The following is a 21,936-nucleotide window of genomic DNA, read 5'->3' on the forward strand; positions in this document are numbered from 1 at the left end:
AGTTTTTCTCCGTTCAAACTTACCTCCCAATTGACTTGTCCCTCAACCCTGCTGTACCTAATAACCTTGCTCTTATTCACATTTACTCTCAGCTTTCTTTCACACACTTTACCAAACTCAGTCACCAGCTTCTGCATTTTCTCACATGAATCAGCCACCAGTGCTGTATCATCAGCAAACAACAACTGACTCATTACCCAAGCTCTCTCATCCACAACAGACTTCATACTTGCCCCTCTTTCCAAAACTCTTGCATTCACCTCCTAACAACCCTATCCATAAACAAATTAAACAACCATGGAGACATTACACACCCCTGCCGCAAACACATTCACTGAGAACCAATCACTTTCCTCTCTTCCTACTAGTACACATGCCTTACATCCTCGATAAAAACTTTTCACAGCTTCTAACAACTTGCCTCTCACACCATATATTCTTAATACCTTCCGACGCATTCCTCAAGTGTCGTAAAAGGCAACTAAATGGGACAGGAGCGGGGGGCTGGAAACCCTCTCCTCCTTGTATTTTAACTTTCTAAAATGGGAAACAGAAGGAGTCACGCGGGGAGTGCTCATCCTCCTCAAAGGCTCAGATTGGGGTGTCTAAATGTGTGTGGATGTAACAAAGATGAGAAAAAAGGAGAGATAGGTAGTATGTTTGAGGAAAGGAACCTGTATGCTTTGGCTCTGAGTGAAACAAAGCTTAAGGGTAAAGGGGAAGAGTGGTTTGGGAATGTCTTGGGAGTGAAGTCAGGGGTTAGGGGGAGGACAAGAGCAAGGGAAGGAGTAGCACTACTCCTGAAACAGGGGTGGTGGGAGTATGCGACAGAGTGTAAGAAAGTAAACTCTAGAGTGATATGGGTAAAACTGAAAGTGGATGGAGAGAGATGGGTGATTTTTGGTGCATATGCACCTCGGCATGAGAAGAAAGATCATGAGAGGCAAGTGTTTTGGGAGCAGCTGAGTGAGTGTGTTAGTAGTTTTGATGCACGAGACCGGGTAATAGTGATGGGTGATTTGAATGCAAAGGTGAGTAATGTGGCAGTTGAGAGAATAATTGGTGTACATGGGGTGTTCAGTGCTGTAAATGGAAATGGTGAAGAGCTTGTAGATTTATGTACTGAAAAAGGACTGGTGATGGGGAATACCGGGTTTAAAAAGAGAGATACACATAAGTATACATATGTAAGTAGGAGAGATGGCCAGAGAGCATTCTTGGATAACGTGTCAATTGATAGGCGCGTAAAAGAGAGTTTTGGATGTTAATGTGCTGAGAGGTGCAACTGGAGGTGAAGATTTGTAGAGGTTTTCAGAAAAGAAGAGAGAATGTTGGGGTGAAGAGAGTGGTGAGAGTAAGTGAACTTGGGAAGGTGACTTGTGTGAGGAAGTACTAGGAGAGACAGAGTACAGAATGGAAAATGTGGAAAATGGTGAGAACAAAGGACGTAAGGGGAGTGGGGGAGGAATGGGATGTATTTAGGGAAACAGTGATGGCTTGTGCAAAAGATGCTTGGGCGTGAGAAGCGTGGGAGGTGGGCAGATTAGAAAAGGTAGTGAGCGGTGGGATGAAGTAAGATTATTAGTGAAAGAGAAGAGAGAGGCATTTGGACAATTTTTGCAGGGAAATAGTGCAAATGACTGGGAGATGAATAAAAGAAAGTGGCAGGAGGTCAAGAGAAAGGTACAAGAGGTGAAAAAGAGAGCAAATGAGAGTTGGGGTGAGAGAGTATCATTAAATTTTAGGGAGAATAAAAAGATGTTTCGGAAGGAGGTAAATAAAGTGTGTAAGACAAGGGAACAAATGGGAACTTCAGGGAAGGGAGCAAATGGGGAGGTGATAACAAGTAGTGGTGATGTGAGAAGGAGATGGAGTGAGTATTTTGAAGGTTTGTTGAATGTGTTTGATGATACAGCAGAAGATATAGGGTGTTTTGGTCGAGGTGGTGTGCAAAGTGAGAGGGATAGAGAGAATGATTTGGTAAACAGAGAGGAGGTAGTAAAAGCTTTGCAGAAGATGAAAGCTGGCAAGGCAGCGGGTTTGGATGGTATTGCAGTGGAATTTATTTAGAAAGGGGGTGACTGTATTGTTGACTGGTTGGTAAGGTTATTTAATGTATGTATGACTCATGGTGAGGTGCCTGAGGATTGACAGAATGCTTGCATAGTGCCATTGTACAAAGGCAAAGGGGATAAGAGTGAGTGCCCAAATTACAGAGGTTTAAGTTTATTGAGTATTTTTGGGAAAATATATTGGAGGATAGTGATTGAGAGGGTGAAGGCTTGTACAAAGCATCAGATTAGGGAAGAGCAGTGTGGTTTCAGAAGTGGTAGAGGATGTGTGGATCAGGTGTTTGCTTTGAAGAATGTATGTGAAAAATACTTAGAAAAGCAAATTGATTTGCATTTAGCATTTATGGATCTGGAGAAGGCATATGATAGAGATGCTCTGTTGAAGGTACTAAGAATATATGGTGTGGGAGGCAAGTTGTTAGAAGCAGAGAAAAGTTTCTATCGAGGATGTAAGGCATGTGTTCGTTTAGGAAGAGAGGAAAGTGATTGATTCTCAGTGAATGTCGATTTGCAGCAGAGGTGTGTGATGTCTCCATGGTTGTTTACTTTGTTTATGGATGGGTTGTTAGGGAGGTGAATGCAAGAGTTTTGGAGAGAGGGGCAAGTATGCAGTCTGTTGTGATTGAGAGAGCTTGGGAAGTGAGTCAGTTGTTGTTCGCTGATGATACAGCATTGGTGGCTGATTCGTGTGAGAGACTGCAGAAGCTGGTGACTGAGTTTGGTAAAGTATGTGAAAGAAGAAAGCTGAGAGTAAATGTGAATAAGAGCAAGGTTATTAGGTACACTAGGGTTGAGGGACAAGTCAATTGGAAGGTAAGTTTGAATGGAGAAAAACTGGAGGAAGTGAAGTGTTTTAGATATCTGGTAGTGGATTTGGCAGCGGATGGAACCATGGAAGCGGAAGTGAATCATAGGGTGGGGGAGGGGGTGAAAGTTCTGGGAGCATTGAAGAATGTGTGGAAGTCGAGAACAATATCTCGGAAAGCAAAACTGGGTATGTTTGAAGGAATAGTGGTTCCAGCAATGTTCTATGGTTGTGAGGCGTGGGCTGTGGATAGAGTTTTGCGGAGGTGGTTGGATGTCTTGGAAATGAGATGTTTAAGGACAGTATGTGGTGTGAGGTGGTTTGATCGAGTAAGTAATAATAGGGTAAGATAGATGTGTGGTAATAAAAAGAGTGTGGTTGAGAGAGCAGAAGAGGGTGTTTTGAAATGGTTTGGTCAAATGGAGAGAATGAGTGAGGAAAGATTGACAAAGAGGATATATGTGTCAGAGCTGGAGGGAACAAGGAGAAGTGGGAGACCAAATTGGAGGTGGAAAGATGGAGTGAAAAAGATTTTGAGTGATCGGGGCCTGAACATGCAGGAGGGTGAAAGGCATGCAAGGATTAGAGTGAATTGGAATGATGTGGTATACTGGTGTTGACGTGCTGTCAATGGATTTAACCAGGGCATGTGAAGCGTCTGGGGTAAACTGTGGAAAGTTCTGTGGGGCCTGGATGTGGAAAGGAAGCTGTGTTTTCGGTGCATTATACATGAGAGCTAGAGTGTGAACGAATCAGGTCTTTGTTGTCTTTTCCTAGTGCTACCTCGCGCACATGCGGGGGGAGGGTGTTCGTTTTTCATGTGTGGCGGGGTGGCAGTGGGAATGAATAAAGGCAGACAGTATGAATTATGTACATGTGTATATATGTATATGTCTGTGTGTATATATATATGTATACATTGAGATGTATAGGTATGTATGTTTGCGTGTGTGGACGTGTATGTATAGATATGTGTATGTGGGTGGGTTGGGCCATTCTTTCGTCTGTTTCCTTGTGCTACGAAGTAAGATAATAATGATAAAAAATATATATATTATTTTTTTATACGTACTCGCCACTTCTCGCATCAGCGAGTTAATACTAAGAACTGGAGACTGAGCCTTAGGGGAAATGTTCTTGTTTGTCCCCCTTCTCTGTTCCTTCTTTTGGAAAATTCATGGTGGGAGGGGAGGATTTCCAGCCCCCTGCTTCCTTCCCTGTTAGTCACCGTGTATGACATATAGGGAATACGTCAGAAGTATTCTTTCCCCCCTATCCCCAGGGATAATGTAGTAATAATGATTTGATAATTAACTCTTCCTCTTTCAAATCTGAAAGTTGATTAAAGATTTTCATTATATCTTGTGACAAAGTTAGTCCTGTGATATCCTTGACTTTATAGAGATCTACCTAGAACACTTTTGTCTATATGCTTTAATTCCTCTCTCTCTGCTAAAAAGAGAAAAAAGCTTTTCAATGTTGAGTCTTTCATGCAGAATGCATGACATGTAGTTGATGCCTTTCACTCCTCATCAGAAGGTAACACAAGAACATATGGAGTTCTGCCAACCCCATTTTTGGTGCTGTCTTTGCATTTTGAAGTTTCTTGTTTGGTTTTGGGTGAGTTGCCTCAAAGCTAGCATTCCTCATATTGGGGGAGAGCAATGAGAGGTTTCCACCATCCTACATATGGATATTCACTCATTTCCTCTGAGGTAGACTCTAGACAGGGAAGAATAAAGTTTTGATAAATGAAATGCTGTTTCTCAGTCAAAGGAGGTGACTCATCAGTTATGTTCCCATTCTTTCCTTTCCCTCTTTCTTTCTTTCTCCATCATACAGGCATTGTAAGGCACTTGTCTAGTCTATGAGGTGAGTTGCTATGGTTTACAGACAAATCAGGGAATAAAGCCATTTGTTGGAGAGGAAGGTCCTTATATTAGGTGTTGTCCTACTTTCCAGTGGGTAGAAAGGGGACAATTTGGGGAAAACGTCCTTCCTGAAGTAGTTAAAAGCTTCTTTGTAAATTGTATTTCTTGAAGTGCTCCCCTAGAATCTAGGCCTTCCCTATGGTTGAGAAATAGTTTTCCATCTTCAAAAGTTCATTTATTCATCTTTTACATACCTGTATTTCATGAAAATGCATTTGCGTTGACCATGGACAAGATTGGAAAGTGTTAAGTACATTTTTCTCAACAGCTGAAGAGAATTACTTCATGGAAATGCCAGAGTATGAACGTGTCTTCAGGTTCAGCTTGAAAGAAACGCTTTCAAAGACCAACAGAAGACAGCTTTTCTCAGTGAGTAATTATTTTATGTACCACACAAACTGCTTTCTGATAGTGCTATACAAAGTAGGCCAAGCAAATCCTTGACCAGAGTTTTAGTTCATTATACTTTCATCTTCACCAATATCATTATATTTTTTTCATTCCCATTATATATGAATACTGAATGAAACATAACTTCTTTGTCTGAATGCTTTATCTGTGTGCCCATACTGTTCTAATTTAGTCACCATCATTGGTTATTCCAACATTTATTCACTTCACTTAGGTAAGCATTTTTCTTGTTGCATTCCATCTGGCAAGCTTGAGAGATTCTCCAGGGTATCTTGAGGAAACTCATTGTCAAGACCTTCCAGCCTCCAGCATTTCCAATAAGGAAGTGTTAGCCTTTCACACCATTCATTAACTATTACCATTGTTTGCAGCAGCTTGCTTATTGACGTACTCATTTCCAGCTGCTCAGAACACACACAGTTCTCAGGGTTCTACTTTTGAGAGTATGTTTTTACACATGACAACTTGAGATTAAGTGTAAACAAGTGTGGCCCTTTTGTCTGTTTTCCTGGCATTACCTTCCTGAAGTGGGGGAAATGATGCTGATTTCTGTGGGGTGGGGTACTGACAGGAATGGATGAAGGAGAGTAAGTATATATGTATATGTCTATGTATGTATATGTTGATAAGTATATGTATGTATATGTGCATGTATGAGCATTTATGTATATATATATATATATATATATATATGTGTACATGGGCCATTCTTCATCTATTTTCATCACTATATATATATATATATATATATATATATATATATATATATATATATATATATATATATATATATATATTTTGGGAGCCTTGAAAAATGTGTGGAAGTCGAGAACATTATCCCGGAAAGCAAAAATGGGTATGTTTGAAGGAATAGTAGTTCCAACAATGTTGTATGGTTGCGAGGCGTGGGCTATGGATAGAGTTGTGCGCAGGAGGATGGATGTGCTGGAAATGAGATGTTTGAGGACAATGTGTGGTGTGAGATGGTTTGATCGAGTAAGTAACGTAAGGGTAAGAGAGATGTGTGGAAATAAAAAGAGCGTGGTTGAGAGAGCAGAAGAGGGTGTTTTAAAATGGTTTGGGCACATGGAGAGAATGAGTGAGGAAAGATTGACCAAGAGGATATATGTGTCGGAGGTGGAGGGAACGAGGAGAAGAGGGAGACCAAATTGGAGGTGGAAAGATGGAGTGAAAAAGATTTTGTGTGATCGGGGCCTGAACATGCAGGAGGGTGAAAGGAGGGCAAGGAATAGAGTGAATTGGAGCGATGTGGTATACAGGGGTTGACGTGCTGTCAGTGGATTGAATCAAGGCATGTGAAGCGTCCGGGGTAAACCATGGAAAGCTGTGTAGGTATGTATATTTGTGTGTGTGGACGTGTGTATGTACATGTGTATGGGGGGGGTTGGGCCATTTCTTTCGTCTGTTTCCTTCCGCTACCTCGCAAACGCGGGAGACAGCGACAAAGTATAAAAAAAAAAAAAAAAATATATATATATATATATATATGTATATATATATATATATATATATATATATATATATATATATATATATATATATATATATATATGGGCCATTTCTTTCGTCTGTTTCCTTGTGTTACCTCGCAAACGCGGGAGACAGCGACAAAGCAGTGAAAAGTTTTTATCGAGGATGTAAGGCATGTGTACGTGTAGGAAGAGAGGAAAGTGATTGGTTCTCAGTGAATGTAGGTTTGCAGCAGGGGTGTGTGATGTCTCCATGGTTTTTTAATTTGTTTATGGATGGGGTTGTTAGGGAGGTAAATGCAAGAGTTTTGGAAAGAGGGGCAAGTATGAAGTCTGTTGGGGATGAGAGAGCTTGGGAAGTGAGTCAGTTGTTGTTCGCTGATGATACAGCACTGGTGGCTGATTCATGTGAGAAACTGCAGAAGCTGGTGACTGAGTTTGGTAAAGTGTGTGGAAGAAGAAAGTTAAGAGTAAATGTGAATAAGAGCAAGGTTATTAGGTACAGTAGGGTTGAGGGTCAAGTAAATTGGGAGGTGAGTTTGAATGGAGAGGGACTGGAGGAAGTGAAGTGTTTTAGATATCTGGGAGTGGATCTGGCAGCGGATGGAACCATGGAAGCGGAAGTGGATCATAGGGTGGGGGAGGGGGCGAAAATTCTGGGGGCCTTGAAGAATGTGTGGAAGTCGAGAACATTATCTCGGAAAGCAAAAATGGGTATGTTTGAAGGAATAGTGGTTCCAACAATGTTGTATGGTTGCGAGGCGTGGGCTATGGATAGAGTTGTGCGCAGGAGGATGGATGTGTTGGAAATGAGATGTTTGAGGACAATGTGTGGTGTGAGGTGGTTTGATCGAGTGAGTAACGTAAGGGTAAGAGAGATGTGTGGAAATAAAAAGAGCGTGGTTGAGAGAGCAGAAGAGGGTGTTTTGAAGTGGTTTGGGCACATGGAGAGGATGAGTGAGGAAAGATTGACCAAGAGGATATATGTGTCGGAGGTGGAGGGAACGAGGAGAAGAGGGAGACCAAATTGGAGGTGGAAAGATGGAGTGAAAAAGATTTTGTGTGATCGGGGCCTGAACATGCAGGAGGGTGAAAGGAGGGCAAGGAATAGAGTGAATTGGAGCGATGTGGTATACCGGGGTTGACGTGCTGTCAGTGGATTGAATCAGGGCATGTGAAGCGTCTGGGGTAAACCATGGAAAGCTGTGTAGGTATGTATATTTGCGTGTGTGGACGTATGTATATACATGTGTATGGGGGGGGGGTTGGGCCATTTCTTTCGTCTGTTTCCTTGCGCTACCTCGCAAACGCGGGAGACAGCGACAAAGTATAAAAAAAAAAAATAAAAAAAAATATATATATTTTATATATAGTTATTTCGCTTTGTCGCTGTCTCCCGCGTTAGCGAGGTAGCGCAAGGAAACAGGCAAAAGAATGGCCCAACCCACCCACATACACATGTATATACATACACATCCACACACAGCACATATACATACCTATACATCTCACTGTATACATATATATATACACACACAGACATATACATATATACACAATTCATACTGTCTGCCTTTATTCATTCCCATCGCCACCCCGCCACACATGGAATAACAACACCCTCCCCCCTCGTGTGCGAGAGAGCGCTAGGAAAAGACAACAAAGGCCCCATTCGTTCACACTCAGTCTCTAGCTGTCGTGTAATAATGCACCGAAACCACAGCTCCCTTTCCTTATCCAGGCCCCACAGAACTTTCCATGGTTTACCCCAGACGCTTCTCATTCCCTGGTTCAATCCATTGACAGCACGTCGACCCCGATATACCACATCATTCCAATTCACTCTGTTCCTTGCACGCCTTTCACCCTTCTGCATGTTTAGGCCCTGATCACTCAAAATCTTTTTCACTCCATCTTTCCACCTCCAATTTGGTCTCCCACCTTGTTCCCTCCACATCTGACACATATATCCTCTTGGTCAATCATTCCTCACTCATTCTCTCCATGTGACCAAACCATTTCAAAACACCCTCTTCTGCTCTCTCAACCACACTCTTTTTATTTCCACACATCTCTCTTACCATTATATTACTTACTCGATCAAACCACCTCACACCACATATTGTCCTCAAACATCTCATTTCCAGCACATCCACCCTCCTGCGCACAACTCTATCCATAGCCCACGCCTCACAACCATACATCATTGTTGGAACCACAATTCCTTCAAATACCCATTTTTGCTTCCGAGATAATGTTCTCGACTTCCAAACATTCTTCAAGGCTCCCAGAATTTTCGCCCCCTCCCCCACCCTATGATTCACTTTAGCTTCCATGGTTCCATCGGCTGCCAGATCCACTCCCAGATATCTAAAACACTTTACTTCCTCCAGTTTTTCTCCATTCAAACTTATCTCCCAAGTGACTTGACCCTCAACCCTACTGTACCTAATAACCTTGCTCTTATTCACATTTACTCTTAACTTTCTTCTTATACACACTGTACCAAACTCAATTACCAGCTTCTGCAGTTTCTCACATGAATCAGCCACCAGCGCTGTATCATCAGCGAACAACAACTGACTCACTTCCCAAACTCTCTCATCCACAACAGACTGCATACTTGCCCCTCTTTCCAAAACTCTTGCATTCACCTCCCTAACAACCCCATCCATAAACAAATTAAAAAACCATGGAGACATCACACACCCCTGCCGCAAACCTACATTCACTGAGAACCAATCACTTTCCTCTCTTCCTACATGTACACATGCCTTACATCCTCGATAAAAACTTTTCACTGCTTCTAACAACTTGCCTCTCACACCACATATTCTTAATACCTTCCACAGAGCATCTCTATCAACTCTTATCATATGTCTTCTCCAGATCCATAAATGCTACATACAAATCCATTTGCTTTTCTAAGTATTTCTCACATACATTACTCAAAGCAAACACCTGATCCACACATCCTCTACCACTTCTGAAACCACACTGCTCTTCCCCAATCTGATGCTCTGTACATGCCTTCACCCTCTCAATCAATACCCTCCCATATAATTTCCCAGGAATACTCAACAAACTTATACCTCTGTAATTAATTTAAGCACTCACTCTTATCCCCTTTGCCTTTGTACAGTGGCACTATGCAAGCATTCCGCCAATCCTCAGGCACCTCACCATGAATCATACATACATTAAATAACCTTACCAACCAGTCAACAATACAGTCACCCCCTTTTTTGATAAATTCCACTGCAATACCATCCAAACCTGCTGCCTTGCCAGCTTTCATCTTCTGCAAAGCTTTTACTGCCTCTTCTCTGTTTACCAAATCATTTTCCCTAACCCTCTCACTTTGCACACCACCTCGACCAAAACACCCTATATCTGCCACTCTGTAATCAAACAAATTCAACAAACCTTCAAAATACTTGCTCCATCTCCTTCTCACATCACCACTACTTGTTATCACCTCCCCATTAGCCCCCTTCACTGAAGTTCCCATTTGCTCCCTTGTGTTACACACTCTATTTACCTCCTTCCAAAACATCTTTTTATCCTCCCTAAAATTTACTGGTACTCTCTCACCCCAACTCTCATTTGCCCTCTTTTTCACCTCTTGCACCTTTCTCTTGACCTCCTACCTCTTTCTTTTATACATCTCCCACTCATTTGCATTTTTTCCCTGCAAAAATTGTCCAAACGCCTATCTCTTCTCTTTCTCTAATAATCTTACTTCTTCAACCCACCACTCACTGCCCTTTCTAATCAACCCACCTCCCATGCTTCTCATGCCACAAGCATCTTTTTGCAATCCATTATTGCATCCCTAAATACATCCCATTCCTCACCCACTCCCCTTACCTCCTTTGTTCTCACCTTTTTCCATTCTGAACTCAGTCTCTCCTGGTACTTCCTCACACAAGTCTCCTTCCCAAGCTCACTTACTCTCACCACTCTTTTCACCCCAACATTCTCTCTTCTTTTCGGAAAACCCCTACAAATCTTCACCTTTGCCTCCACAAGATAATGATCAGACATCCCTCCATTTGCACCTATCAGCACATTAACATCCAAAAGTCTCTCTTTTGCGCGCCTATCAATTAACACCTAATCCAATAATGCTCTCTGGCCATCTCTCCTACTTACATACATATACTTATGTATATCTTGCTTTAAAACCAGGTATTCCCAATCACCAGTCCTTTTTCAGCACATAAATCTACAAGCTCTTCACCATTTCCATTTACAACACTGAACACCCCATGTATACCAATTATTCCCTCAACTGCCACATTACTCACCTTTGCATTCAAATCACCCATCACTATAACCCGGTCTTGTGCATCAAAACCACTAACACACTCATTCAGCTGCTCCCAAAACACTTGCCTCTCATGATCTTTCTTCTCATGCGCAGGTGCATATGCACTAATAATCACCCATCTCTGTCCATCAACTTTCAGTTTTACCCATATCAATCTAGAATTTACTTTCTTACATTCTATCACATACTCCCACAACTCCTGATTCAGGAGTAGTGCTACTCCTTCCCTTGCTCATGTCCTCTCACTAACCCCTGACTTTACTCCCAAGACATTCCCAAACCACTCTTCCCCTTTACCCTTGAGCTTCGTTTCAATCAGAGCCAAAACATCCAGGTTCCTTTCCTCAAACATACTACCTATCTGTCCTTTTTTCTCATCTTTGTTACATCCACAGACATTTAGACATCCCAATCTGAGCCTTCGAGAAGGATGAGCACTCCCCACGTGACTCCTTCTTCTGTTTCCCCTTTTAGAAAGTTAAACTACAGGAAGGGGAGAGTTTCTGGCCCCCCCCCTCCCATCCCCTTTAGTCGCCTTCTAAGACATGTGAGGAATGCATGGGAAGTATTCTTTCTCCCCTATCCCCAAGGATATATATATATATATATATATATATATATATATATATATATATTTTTTTTTTTTTTTTTTTTTTTTTATACTTTGTCGCTGTCTCCCGCGTTTGCGAGGTAGCGCAAGGAAACAGACGAAAGAAATGGCCCCCCCCCCCCATACACATGTACATACACACGTCCACACACGCAAATATACATACCTACACAGCTTTCCATGGTTTACCCCAGACGCTTCACATGCCTTGATTCAATCCACTGACAGCACGTCAACCCCTGTATACCACATCGCTCCAATTCACTCTATTCCTTGCCCTCCTTTCACCCTCCTGCATGTTCAGGCCCCGATCACACAAAATCTTTTTCACTCCATCTTTCCACCTCCAATTTGGTCTCCCTCTTCTCCTCGTTCCCTCCACCTCCGACACATATATCCTCTTGGTCAATCTTTCCTCACTCATTCTCTCCATGTGCCCAAACCATTTCAAAACACCCTCTTCTGCTCTCTCAACCACACTCTTTTTATTTCCACACATCTCTCTTACCCTTACGTTACTTACTCGATCAAACCACCTCACACCACACATTGTCCTTAAACATCTCATTTCCAGCACATCCATCCTCCTGCGCACAACTCTATCCATAGCCCACGCCTCTCAACCATACAACATTGTTGGAACCACTATTCCTTCAAACATACCCATTTTTGCTTTCCGAGATAATGTTCTCGACTTCCACACATTTTTCAAGGCTCCCAAAATTTTCGCCCCCTCCCCCACCCTATGATCCACTTCTGCTTCCATGGTTCCATCCGCTGACAGATCCACTCCCAGATATCTAAAACACTTCACTTCCTCCAGTTTTTCTCCATTCAAACTCACCTCCCAATTGACTTGACCCTCAACCCTACAGTACCTAATAACCTTGCTCTTATTCACATTTACTCTTAACTTTCTTCTTCCACACACTTTACGAAACCCAGTCACCAGCTTCTGCAGTTTCTCACATAAATCAGCCACCAGCGCTGTATCATCAGCGAACAACAACTGACTCACTTCCCATGCTCTCGCATCCACAACAGACTGCATACTTGCCCCTCTTTCCAAAACTCTTGCATTCACCTCCCTAACAACCCCATCCTTAAACAAATTAACCAACCATGGAGACATCACACACCCCTGCCGCAAACCTACATTCACTGAGAACCAATCACTTTCCTCTCTTCCTACAAGTACACATGCCTTACAGCCTCGATAAAAACTTGTCACTGCTTCTAACAACTTGCCTCCCACTCCATATATTCTTAATACCTTCCACAGAGCATCTCTATCAACTCTATCATATGCTTTCTCCAGATCCATAAATGGTACATACAAATCCATTTGCTTTTCTAAGTATTTCTCACAGACATTCTTCAAAGCAAACACCTGATCCACACATCCTCTACCACTTCTGAAACCACACTGCTCTTCCCCAATCTGGTGCTCTGTACTTGCCTTCACCCTCTCAATCAATACCCTCCCGTATAATTTACCAGGAATACTCAACAAACTTATACCTCTGTAATTTGAGCACTCACTTTTATCCCCTTTACCTTTGTACAATGGCACTATGGAAGCATTCCGCCAATCCTCAGGCACCTCATCATGAATTATACATATATTAAATAATCTTACCAACCAGTCAACAATACAGTCATTCCCTTTTTTAATAAATTCCACTGCAATACCATCCAAACCTGCTGCCTTGCCGGCTTTCATCTTCCGCAAAGCTTTTACTACCTCTTCTCTGTTTACCAAATCATTTTCCCTACCCCTCTCACTTTGCACACCACCTCGACCAAAAGACCCTATATCTGCCACTCTATCATCAAACACATTCAACGTACCTTCAAAATACTCACTCCATCTCCTTCTCACATCACCACTACCTGTTATCACCTCCCCATTAGCCCCCTTCACTGAAGTTCCCATTTACTCCCTTGTCTTACGCACTTTATTTACCTCCTTCCAGAACATCTTTTTATTCTCCCTAAAATTTAATGATACTCTCTCACCCTAACTCTCATTTGCCCTCTTTTTCACGTCTTGCACCTTTCTCTTGACCTCCTGCCTCTTTCTTTTATACATCTCCCACTCATTTGCATTATTGCCCTGCAAAAGTCGTCCAAATGCTTCTCTCCTCTCTTTCACTAATAATTTTACTTCTTCATCCCACCACTCACTGCCCTTTCTAATGAACCACCTCCCACGCTTCTCATGCCACAAGCGTCTTTTGTGCAAGCCATCACTGCTTCCCTAAATACATCCCATTCCTCCCCCACTCCCCTTACCTCCTTCGTTCTCACCTTTTTCCATTCTGTACTCAGTCTCTCCTGGTACTTCCTCACACAAGTCTCCTCCACAAGATAATGATCAGACATTCCTCCAGTTGCACCTGTCAGCACATTAACATCCAACAGTCTTTCTTTTGCGCGCCTATCAATTAACACGTAATCCAATAACGCTCTCTGGCCATCTCTCCTACTTACATGAGTATTCTTATGTATATCTCGCTTTTTAAACCAGGTATTCCCAATCACCAGTCCTTTTTCAGCACATAAATCTACAAGCTCTTCACCATTTCCATTTGCAACTCTGAATACCCCATGTATACCAATTATTCCCTCAACTGCCACATTACTCACCTTTGCATTCAAATCACCCATCACTATAACCCGGTCTTGTGCATCAAAACCACTAACACACTCATTCAGCTGCTCCCAAAACACTTGCCTCTCATAATCTCTCTTCTCATGCCCAGTTGCATATGCACTAATAATTACCCATCTCTGCCCATCAAATTTCAGTTTTACCCATATCAATCTAGAATTTACTTTCTTACATTCTATCACATACTCCCACAACTCCTGATTCAGGAGTAGTGCTACTCTTTCCCTTGCTCTTGTCCTCTCACTAACCCCTGACTTTACTCCCAAGACATTCCCAAACCACTCTTCCCCTTTACCCTTGTGCTTCGTTTCACTCAGAGCCAAAACATCCAGGTTCCTTTCCTCAAACATACTACCTGTCTGTCCTGTGTTTCTCATCTTTGTTACATCCACAGAGATTTAGACACCCCAATCTGAGCCTTTGAGGAGGATGAGCACTCCCCTCGTGACTCCTTCTTCTGTTTCCCCTTTTAGAAAGTCATTTATATATATATATATGTGTGTGTGTGTGTGTGATTGAGAGGAAAGTGATTGGTTCTCAGTGAATGTAGGTTTGCGGCAGGGGTGTGTGATGTCTCCATGGTTGTTTAATTTGTTTATGGATGGGGTTGTTAGGGAGGTGAATGCAAGAGTTTTGCAAAGAGGGGCAAGTATGAAGTCTGTTGGGGATAAGAGAGCTTGGGAAGTGAGTCAGTTGTTGTTTGCTGATGATACAGCGCTGGTGGCTGATTCATGTGAGAAACTGTAGAAGCTGGTGACTGAGTTTGGTAAAGTGTGTGAAAGAAGAAAGTTAAATGTGAATAAGAGCAAGGTTATTAGGAACAGTAGGGTTGAGGGTCAAGTCAATTTGAATGGAGAAAAACTGGAGGAAGTAAAGTGTTTTAGATATCTGGGAGTGGATCTGGCAGCCGATGGAACCATGGAAGCGGAAGTGGATCATAGGGTGGGGGAGGGGGCGAAAATTCTGGGAGCCTTGAAGAATGTGTGGAAGTCGAGAACATTATCTCGGAAAGCAAAAATGGGTATGTTTGAAGGAATAGTGGTTCCAACAATGTTGTATGGTTGCAAGGCGTGGGCTATGGATAGAGTTGTGCACAGGAGGATGGATGTGCTGGAAATGAGATGTTTGAGGACAATGTGTGGTGTGAGGTGGTTTGATCGAGTAAGTAACGTAAAGGTAAGAGAGATGTGTGGAAATAAAAAGAGCATGGTTGAGAGAGCAGAAGAGGGTGTTTTGAAATGGTTTGGGCACATGGAGAGAATGAGTGAGGAAAGATTGACCAAGAGGATATATGTGTCGGAGGTGGAGGGAACGAGGAGAAGTGGGAGACCAAATTGGAGGTGGAAAGATGGAGTGAAAAAGATTTTGTGTGATCGGGGCCTGAACATGCAGGAGGGTGAAAGGAGGGCAAGGAATAGAGTGAATTGGATCAATGTGATATACCGGGGTTGACGTGCTGTCAGTGGATTGAATCAGGGCATGTGAAGCGTCTGGGGTAAACCATGGAAAGCTGTGTAAGTATGTATATTTGTGTGTGTGGACGTATGTATATACATGTGTATGGAGGTGGGTTGGGCTATTTCTTTTGTCTGTTTCCTTGCGCTACCTCGCAAATGCGGGAGACAGCGACAAAGCAAAAAAAAAACATAATTCATACTGTCTGCCTTTATTCATTCCTGTCATCTCCCTGTCACACATGAAACAGCACCCTCCTCTGCCCGTGCACATCCCAGGTAGCACTAGGAAAAAGCAACAAAGGCCACATTCGTTTACACTCAGTCTAGCTGTCATGTATAATGCACCAAAACCACAGCTCCCTTTCCACATCCAGGCCCCACAGAACGTTCCATGGTTTACTCCAGACGTTTCACATGCCCTAGTTCAATTCATTAGCAGCACGTCGACCCCAGTGTACCACATCGTTCCAGTTCACTCTATTCCTTGCACGCCTTTCACCCTCCTGCATGTTCAGGCCCCGATTACTCAAAATCTTTTTCACTCCATCTTTCCACCTCCAATTTGGTCTCCCTCTTCTCCTCGTTCCCTCCACCTCTGACACATATATCCTCTTTGATAATCTTTCCTCACTCATTTTCTCCATGTGACCAAACCATTTCAAAACACCCTATTCTGGTCTCTCGAGCAAACTCTTTTCATTACCACACATCTCTCTTACCCTTTCATTACTTACTCGATCAAACCACCTCACACCACATATTGTCCTCAAACATCTCATTTCCAGCACATCCACCCTCCTTTGCACAACTCTATCTGTAGCCCGTGCCTCGCAACTATGTAACAGTGTTGGAACTACTATTCCTTCAAACGTACCCATTTTTGCTTTTCAAGATAACATTCTTGACTTCACACATTTTTCAACGCTCCCAAAACTTTCGCCTCCTCCCCCACCCTATGATTCACTTCTGCTTCCATGGTTCCATCCGCTGCCAAATCCACTCCCAGATATCTAAAATTCTTCACTTCCTCTAGTCTTTTTCCATTCAAACTTACCTCCCATTTGACTTGTCCCTCAACCCTACTGTATCTAATGACCTTGCTCTTATTCACATTTACTCAGCTTTCTTATTTCACACACTTTACCAAGCTCAGTCACCAGCTTCTGCGGTTTCTCACCCGAATCAGCTACCAGTGCTGTATCATCAGCAAACAGGAACTTACTCACTTCCCAAGCTCTCTCATGCACAACAGACTGCATACTTGCCCCTTTCCAAAACTCTTGCATTCACCTCCCTAACAACCCCATCCATAAACAAATTAAACAACCATGGAGACATCACGCACCCTTGCCGCAAACCATCATTCATTTAGAACCAATCACTTTCCTCTCTTCCTACACGTACACATGCCTTACATCCTCGATAAAAACTTTTCACTGATTCCAACAACTTGCCTCCCACACCATATATTCTTAATACCTTCCACAGAGCATCTCTATCAACTCTATCATATGCCTTCTCCAGATCCATAAATGCTACATACAAATCCATTTGCTTTTCTAAGTATTTCTCACATATATTCTTCAAAGCAAACACCTGATCCACACGTTCTCTACCACTTCTGAAACCACACTGCTCTTCCCCAATCTGATGCTCTGTACATGCCTTCACCCGCTCAATCAATACCCTCGCATATAATTTACCAGGAATACTCAACAAACTTATACCTCTGTAATTTGAGCACTCACTCTTATCCCCTTTGCCTTTGTACAGTGGCACTATGCAAGCATTCCGCCAATCCCCAGGCACCTCACCATGAGTTATACATTAAATAACTGTACCAACCAGTCAACAATACAGTCACCCCCCTTTTTTAATAAATTCCACTCGAATACCATCCAAACCCGCTGCCTTGCCGGCTTTAATCTTCCGCAAAGCTTTTACTACCTCTTCTCTTTTTACCAAATCAATCTCCCTAACCCTCTCACTTTGCACACCACCTCGACCAAAACACCCTATATCATCAAATACATTCAACAAACCTTCAAAATACTCACTCCATCTCCTTCTCACATCACCACTACTTGTTATCACCTCCCCGTTAGCCCCCTTCAATGAAGTTCCCATTTGTTCCCTTGTCTTACGCACCTTATTTAGCTCCTTCCAAATCATCTTTTAATTCTCCCTAAAATTTAATGATACTCTCTCACCCCAACTCCCATTTGCCCTCTTTTTTGCCTCTTGCACCTTTCTCTTGACCTCCTGCCTCCTTTTATACATCACTCAGTCATTTGCATTATTTCCCTGCAAAAATCGTCCAAATGCCTCTCTCCTCTCTTTCACAAATAATCTTACTTCTTCATCCCAACACTCTCTACCCTTTGTAATCTCCCCTCCTCCCACGCTTCTCATGCCACAAGCCTCTTTTGCACAAGCCATCACTGCTTCCCTAAATGCATCCCATTCCTCCCCTACTCCCCTTACATCCTTTGTTCTCACCTTTTTCCATTCTGTACTCAGTCTCTCCTGGTACTTCCTCACACAAGTCTCCTTCCCAAGCTCACTTACTCTCACCACTCTTTTCACCCCAACATTCTCTCTTCTTTTCTGAAAACCTCTACAAATCTCCACCTTCACCTCCACAAGGTAATGATCAGACATCCCTCCAGTAGTGCCTCGCAGCACATTAACATCCAAAAGTCTCTCTTTCGCGTGCTTATCAATTAACATATAATCCAATAACGCTCTCTGGCCATCTCTCCTACTTACATACGTATACTTATATATATCTCTCTTTTTAAACCAGGTAATTCACAACTTTGAACACCCCATGTACACCAATTCTTCCCTCAACTGCCACATTACTCACCTTTGCATTCAAATCACCCATCACTATAACCCCATCTCGTGCATCAAAACCACTAACACACTCACTCAGCTGCTCCTAAAACACTTGCCTCTCATGATCTCTCTTCTCATGGCCAGGTGCATATGCACCATTAATCACCCATCTCTCTCCATCCACTTTCAGTTTTACCCATATTAATCTAGAGTCTACTTTTTTACACTCTATCACATACTCCCACCACTCCTGTTTTAGGAGTAGTGCTACTCCTTCCCTTGTTCTCTTCCTCTCACTAACCCCTGACTTTACTCCCAAGACATTCCCAAACCACTCTTCCCCTTTACCCTTGAGCTTCGTTTCACTCAGAGCCAAAACTTCCAGGTTCCTTTCCTCAAACATACTACCTATCTCTCCTTTCTTCTCATCTTTGTTATATCCACACACATTTAGACACCCCAATCTGAGCCTTCGGGGAGGATGAGCACTCCCCACATGACTCCTTCTTCTGTTTGCCTGTTTAGAAAGTTAAGATATAAGGAGGGGAGGGTTTCTAGCCCCCGCTTCCGTCCCATGTAGTCGCCTTCTACGACACGTGAGGAATGAGTGGGAAGTTTTCTTTCTCCCCTATCCCCAGGGATATATTTTATATATTATATATTATTATCCTTAATCGCCATCTCCCACGTTAGTGAGGTAGCGCAAGGAAACAGACGAGGAATGGCCTAACCCACTCACATCCTTATATACATGCATGAATATCCACACATGCATATATACATACATATACATAGACAGACTTATACATATATACACATGTACATATTCATACTTGCTGACTTCGTCCATTTCCGTCGCCACCCCGCCACACTTGAAATAGCAACCCCTCCAGCAAAATTGCTCCAGGAAAACCAAAAGGCCACATTCATTCACGCTAATTTTCTTGTTATCATGTGTAATGGAGCGAAATGAAGGCTCCCTTTCCATTTCTAGGCCCCATAGACCTTTCCATGGTTTACCCAAGATGCTTCTCGGTCTCCCCTTATTCCCTGGTTCAATCCATTGATAGCACATTGACCTTGGTATACCACATCATTCCAATTCATTCTATTCCTTGCATGTATTTCACCTTCCTGTATGTTCAGGCCCCGATCACTCAAAATCTTTTTCACTCCATCCTTCCACCTCAATTTGGTTTCTTGCTTCACCTTGTTCCCTCATCCTCTGACACACATATCCTCTTTCTTAATCTTTCCTCACTCATTCTATGCATGTATCCATATCATTTTAACACACCCTCATCTGCTCTCTCAAGCACACTCTTTTTATTACCACACATCTCTCTTACCCTTTCATTACTTACCTAATCAAACCACCTCACACCACATATTGTCCTCAAACATTTCATTTCCAACACATCCACCCCCCTCCACATAACCCTATCTATAGCCCATTCCTCACAACCATATAACATTGTTGGAACCCCTATTCATTCAAACATACCCATTTTTGCTCTCCGAGATATTGTTCTCGTCTTCCACACATTCTTCATCGCTCCTAGAAGCTTTGCCCCCTCCCCCACCCTGCGACTCACTTCCACTTCCATGGTTCTATTTGCTGCTAAATCCACTCCCAGATATCTAAAACACTTCACTTCCTCCAGTTTTTCTCTGTTCAAACTTACTTCCCAATTGAATTGTTCCTCAACCCTACTGAACCTAATAACCTTGTTCTTATTCACATTTACTCTTAACTTACATCTTTCACACACTTTATGAAACCCATATATATGTGTATATATTTTTTCATACATATTTGCCCTTTCCCATGTTAGCAAGGTAGAATTAAGAACAAAGGACTGAGTCTTAGAGGGAATATCCTCACTTGGCCCCCTCCTCTGTTTCTTCTTTTGCAATATTGAAAATGACGAGACCGGCCTCTGATTGGCTCAGTTTTCCTCAGTATCCTAAGAAGTAGGAAAAGGAGAGATGGCGGTTGTGAGGGTAGGGGAGGGCAAGGTTGATGCTAGAGTCAAGAAGAGCATGAGTCACAACAATGTCCAGATTCATCTCGAGATGAGGGTGAAGGTTTTTAGAGATTTCTGAAAAAAGAGGAGATAGTGTTGGTGAGAAGAGAGTGGTGAGATTAAGTGAGCTTGGAAAAGAGAGTCATGTGAAGAAATACCGGGAGAAATTGGAGGTATTTGCAAAGTAAATACCACATTTGCCTTTTTGTCTCAGACTTTGGTGACATTGACATGCAGAGCAGCTTTTTGGGAAGTTCACCTTTGCATCCTTCTGCAATAGCATAAGTCTACTGTCTAAAAAGGTCACCTTCTGGGTGAATGAATTCTTTCCTTGCAGAAAGCAGAGATCTTCCAAGAACACCTCCTGGGAACTTCTTGAATTCATGATTTGGTGTACCAATGTAGAGGACCTTCAAAATTCCATGCCTCAGGGACCTCTAGTTAGTTTTTTGGTGGTTTTAATGGATGCATTGAATCAATGTTGGGGCTTCTGATCTTTGGAGGACCATGTAGGTGTGAGTCCTTAGTTGGATGTCTAAAAGCCTTTTCATATCGACAAAAAATGTTGATCCCATTGTCTTTCATCTCCAAGAACTTTCTAAGTCTAGGGTTCAGAATTTTATTTTTGATGCACAATACTATGGCTGTACACAGCTTGATGAACAAGAGCTCTTGTAGATCTCTGCTTCTTTAAGTGTCCAAAGGCCATTCTCTCCAAGCCTCTTATCACCAATGAATATACAGTGACAGGGCAGATTCCCTGTTGAGATGAGACATAGTGTCAATAGAATATTTGTTATCTTTATGAGTGTCACTGACAGGGCAGATGCCCTGTTGAGGTGAGACATAGTGTCAATAGAATGTCTGTTATCTTTATGAGTGTCAGAGCTTCACAAATTGTAAAGAAAGTGAGGACACAGATCTTATACAGACTTCCTTGATATCCCATATACTGTCCAATTTACGGAAAACATTAAGGCTGTAGTGTATAGTAACAAATCATGAGATGCTACTACAAGCATTAATAATCGAAATTTTGCCACAAAGTAGGAGGAGGCTGATTCATGAATTATTTTATACACCCCAGCTGCAGTGAAAAAAGAAATGTTGCATTTATGCACCCACCGAAGTGAAAAGGTTAGTGAAGAAGAAAAGAGATGAAAAATCATGGAAATCAAGTTGATAAGTTTAAAATTTTGTTTCAAAACAAGTAGGATTGTTGAGTGTATAAGGTTATAAAAGATGCCATTCATGAAAAGAAAATTGCAGTTTTATGTTTTTACAA

At 42.3% G+C, this 21,936-nt stretch overlaps 1 protein-coding gene across 1 annotated transcript in view; it reads left to right on the top strand.

Annotated features, from left to right (window-relative positions):
• LOC139749045 (uncharacterized) overlaps nucleotides 1-21,936 on the top strand; it is a 410,591-nt gene that overhangs the window by 359,187 nt on the left and 29,468 nt on the right. Inside the window, exon 16 of the mRNA XM_071662507.1 lies at nucleotides 5,077-5,177. Coding sequence (XP_071518608.1) covers nucleotides 5,077-5,177 — 101 coding nt within the window. The remainder of the gene's footprint in view (nucleotides 1-5,076; nucleotides 5,178-21,936) is intronic.

This window comes from Panulirus ornatus, chromosome 1 (assembly GCF_036320965.1).
Source record: "Panulirus ornatus isolate Po-2019 chromosome 1, ASM3632096v1, whole genome shotgun sequence".
Lineage (NCBI taxonomy): Eukaryota > Metazoa > Arthropoda > Malacostraca > Decapoda > Palinuridae > Panulirus > Panulirus ornatus.